This window comes from Gekko japonicus, unplaced genomic scaffold, assembly GCF_001447785.1.
Source record: "Gekko japonicus isolate JY-2015 unplaced genomic scaffold, Gekko_japonicus_V1.1 scaffold1504, whole genome shotgun sequence".
In the NCBI taxonomy this organism is placed as follows: domain Eukaryota; kingdom Metazoa; phylum Chordata; class Lepidosauria; order Squamata; family Gekkonidae; genus Gekko; species Gekko japonicus.
In genome coordinates this window covers 347,184-351,312 of record NW_015169219.1, presented here as the reverse complement: position 1 = coordinate 351,312, position 4,129 = coordinate 347,184, and the positions used below count along the sequence as shown (strand labels likewise).

Below are 4,129 nucleotides of genomic sequence, written 5' to 3'. Positions count from 1 at the left end.
CAATACAAGTAGCTGAGGACCACCTTCTGTTCTCCTTGAATATGTGGCAGAGTTCGGTTTGGATCTCAAAACTGCTTTTAAAATGCTGTAATTGTCACGAGTAAAGCATGCTCTGTACCTTGCCTTGTTCACATTTAATCAGCTTTTGCACCACTTCCCCTGACAAGCCCTGATGAAAAAGGTAGCATGTTCCATTACAGCTGCGGTTTATTATAAACCTCAGGATAATGGTAGTGTTAAGGGCATAGAGTGCATTATTAAATAAGGATCAATCAGCTGCAGTGTTTTTGGCAAGTTTCTATTACGCAATTGATTTTAAAAACATTCTGTTACTTAGTTAAGAAAAATGAGTTGCCCGGGAGAAGCTCGGATGCGTTAATGCTCTGTCGTCTATAAATCATCTAAATTGCCAGCCGTTTCAACACGAGGCTTTGCTCTTGAGGTACGTCAGTGGATCTTTGCACCTAGCAGAACAGTTTTTGGGATGCTTCAGTCTCTCAGCAGGGTCTTCCTTTCCTATGCTGCCAGTCTCAAGACTTTGCCTCTGCAAACTTCCACAAGCAAATGAGTAATATGTCAGCCTTCTCTTAACAAATTAAGATGACCTCGTATATACTGTCATTATGTTCTGTCAACGACCCTTTGCACTGCAGCCAGTCTTTGTTTCAGTGGGGACATTTCAGTGAATGGTACCTGGTGCTACGGCGTTAGTAGACAGCTCTCATTTACTAGAACAGGGCGACCCGTGGAACGTTGCTTCTCAGGAAACAATGTGAAGCGTTAAATACTTCAAGCCAAGCTGCTTTGATTGCATATAGCTATAGGGTGTTAAAACAAGTTCCAACAACAGAGGAGTGGTTTAACTAATTTATTTCAGAATAAAACATTGGATCAGAGAATCCTAGAACTTTTCTTAAATTCAGAAACGTTTCCTGATTGATTTTGGACGCCACAAGTACTCTACATAATATTTACATCATATAGAAGTCTGTAAATATATCCTTTTTTAATGTTGTTTTAATTTTTTTCAATTTTTTTCAATTCTAACACTTCAAACAGTGAACAATTAATCTTCCAATTACATTCACATCCTGTAACTCTTGCAAAGGAACAGAGGAAGAGTAAAAAATCTCCTCCTTGGCCCATCACCCAGCCTGGTGGTGCACACTCCCGATTGAGATCAGGGCCCTGTGGGATTTTTATTGCACTTCTGCAGGGCCTGCAAAATGGAGCTGTTCCACCAGGCCTTTGGTTGAGGCGGCGGCCATCAAATAACATTGGCCTCCCCTGCTCAAGCGACCATGGCGCTATTTACATTTTGGGTGCCTGGAGTTACTGACCTGGTCTAGCAGAACGCACCCTGGGGTGAGCCCAGCAGACACTGAAAGAAGAAACTATTCGCCGAGCTGCCAGTAGATATTTAAATTAGTTGACTAAATTTTAAATTGTTTGAGGTAATGTTTTAGTGAATTGTCCTATTTAAGTAACGTATGGTTTTATTATTGGATTGTATATTATAAGCCACCTGAGCTCCTGAGCCTGCTTGTGGGATAGGGTGGAATAAAAGTACATATATGCAACACAGAATACAAATGTCTTCCAGTTCTTATCAGGCAGTGGTTTTACTCTGTCAGGTTATACCAGCTGGAGACATGGTTCAATCTAAAATTAATTGCTTTTAGCACTGCTTGCAATTAACTGTGTGGCTATTTGCATCATTAGGTTTGATTTTATTTTAAGTATTTATACTCTGTGCTTCCTCTAAGGCATTTCCCAAGGGGCTTACAGCACAATCTTAAGCGTGTGTACTCAAAAGTAAGTCCCAGTGAATTCAATGGAACTTACTTCCTAGTAAATGTGCTTAAGATGTCTATCATAGATGTCTTAAGTTCATGAACTCCTGCTGTGTACCATATCAACTCTCATATCAAATTGCATTCTGCTTTTGCTTGGGTTGGAATACGGTGAGCCAAGGGCACGCATCAGAAACATTTCTGACATTTCTCGAGAGAAAACGGTGGCTCAAGTCATCATACAACACTGGAAGCAAAACATTAAGGCAACTCAACCCTATTATGGCCTGCAAGTAGAGCAGCATAGTTCTGTGGTGATTACTTAACAATGAAGTGGGATTGGGTTCGTGTATTGATATTAATTTTTTTGTACTTGAGATTTTCTGCTGGTTCATGTTAGCTTGGGGAAATGAGAAAAAGAGGAGGAGGTGTGGTTTGTATAAACAATTGTTTGTTTGTCTTTGCTTCAGATGATGAACCTGATTCTGCAGATGGAAAAATTGTATTTAGAAAACCTTTGAAGCGTCCATCAGGAGAGAAGTATTCTGGTTTGACAGCCAGCTCAAGTAAGAAGAAAAAAGAGACAAAGATTATTTCTCCAACCTCCCAAAGTACAACCAAGCAAGTGAAAAATAGCAGTTTGCTCTCATTTGATGAGGAAGACAGTGACGATTAGGTAAAAAGTTAAGCTGGGTGCATAACAGAAGAAGAGAGGAGTGCTTGACTCTTAGTCATGCCTCTATGTGTGTATGTGTGTGTGTGTGAGAGAGAGAGAGCTAGAGAGAGAGAGAGAGAGAATTCTGCAGAAGTAGACGGGAGTACAGCTCTGGAAGTTTTTTCCAGAATTAAAATTCCATCTAGTTTTCCATCCATTTGATGCCGAGCATGAAATCTTTTACAAGTGCACGTACAATATACCTGCAAACTGATTTTTTAAAGCTAATCATTCCTCTCTCCCGACAACATCTTTGTTGTCAAATCTGGACAACTGGATGTGCAGTTTTACCCAGTTATACCTGATTGCCCATTTGTAGAAGTGTAAAATCTGCTTATTCTGTTTGGAAACTGTAAAATTTTGCTCTGGTAAAAGTTTTCTGTTGTATCTCTGAGGACTGAAAGAACTGCTAAGATGCTGATCACACGGAATATATTGATTTTTCAGAAGAGGAAACTGCTGCAGAATGTCCTCTAGTGGAAAAATGCTTGGCTAAGTGCAGTGTGTTCTGTAACCAAGGATGGATTGTGTGTTGCTACAAAGCATGTGGCAGGATTACCCATATAAAGCTTCATCAGGGAGCTGATACGAAGTTGCTGTGTGCAACAGCTGTTTTTAGTTTAGTTGGTATTTTGATACCACCGTTAAATGACGGCAAAATCATTTTCTATTTATTCCAGTTTTGATCCACTGTTCTTGAGAAAATAAACCTGGTGTTCTCAATCTATATGTTCAGGGTTGTTGTTCTTTTAACAGGTTCCCAATTTTTCCCCAATAATTTCAGTTATTATTATTTAGTTCTGGAATGTAACAGTCCCCAAACTGGTGGGGTAGAAATCGAATAAATAAATAAATAATAAGTTTGAAAAGATCCCAATGAAAAGACTGAGCCAGTGTGTTGTGGTGGCCAGAGTGCCATACTAGGATTTGGGAGACCCAGGTTTGAATTCCTACTCTGCCGTGGAAGCTTGCTGGGTGATCTTGGGCCAGTTACACGCTCTCAGTTTAACTTACCTCACAGGGTTGTTGTGAGGTTAAAATGGAGGCAAGGAGAACAATGTAAGCTGGTTTGAGTCCCCTCATTAAGGATAAAGGTGGGTATAAGTAAATGAACTGATTTTATTTGAGACATTTATATGCTGCCTTCCTATCCAAACAGGGTCCCCCAAGGCCCATTCTAATTCTTGGCCCCGAGAAAAGAAATCCTGCTTCTAAGGTGTCCAAGAAAGATGCTAATCTACTCCGCCTCTTAGGAGGCTCTTTTTTCATGCACGGACCAGCAGTGCTCAAACCAAGTCCGGTTGGTTTGGTCCTTCTTTCTCCTTCCTCCACTAGGCAGCTGACAGAGGCAGAGCAAGGGATTATTCTTTCTTGGGGATACTACAGGGGGACACTTTAAAGAGGACCTCAGGGGAGTAAGACAAAGGCTCCCATTCAATTTATTTCACTGTTTCAAAGGGAAATAGGAGAAACTGTTATCCAGTCTTGGACTTGCAGGTGCTAACAGACTTATTTGAAAGCTTATCCTATATTCAGGAAAAAAAGTTATTGAAATCTTCCCTGGAGTGGATGAACACTTGTGATTTCTAGATCCCGAGGCCTAGCCCATCATTCTATATCA

At 40.5% G+C, this 4,129-nt stretch overlaps 1 protein-coding gene across 1 annotated transcript in view; it reads left to right on the top strand.

Moving 5' to 3' along the window:
- KIAA1143 (KIAA1143 ortholog) overlaps nucleotides 1-3,234 on the top strand; it is a 20,209-nt gene extending 16,975 nt beyond the window's left edge. The window contains exon 3 of the mRNA XM_015416393.1: nucleotides 2,264-3,234. Coding sequence (XP_015271879.1) covers nucleotides 2,264-2,469 — 206 coding nt within the window. The 3' untranslated portion in view covers nucleotides 2,470-3,234. The remainder of the gene's footprint in view (nucleotides 1-2,263) is intronic.
- Nucleotides 3,235-4,129: the final 895 nt, after the last annotated feature.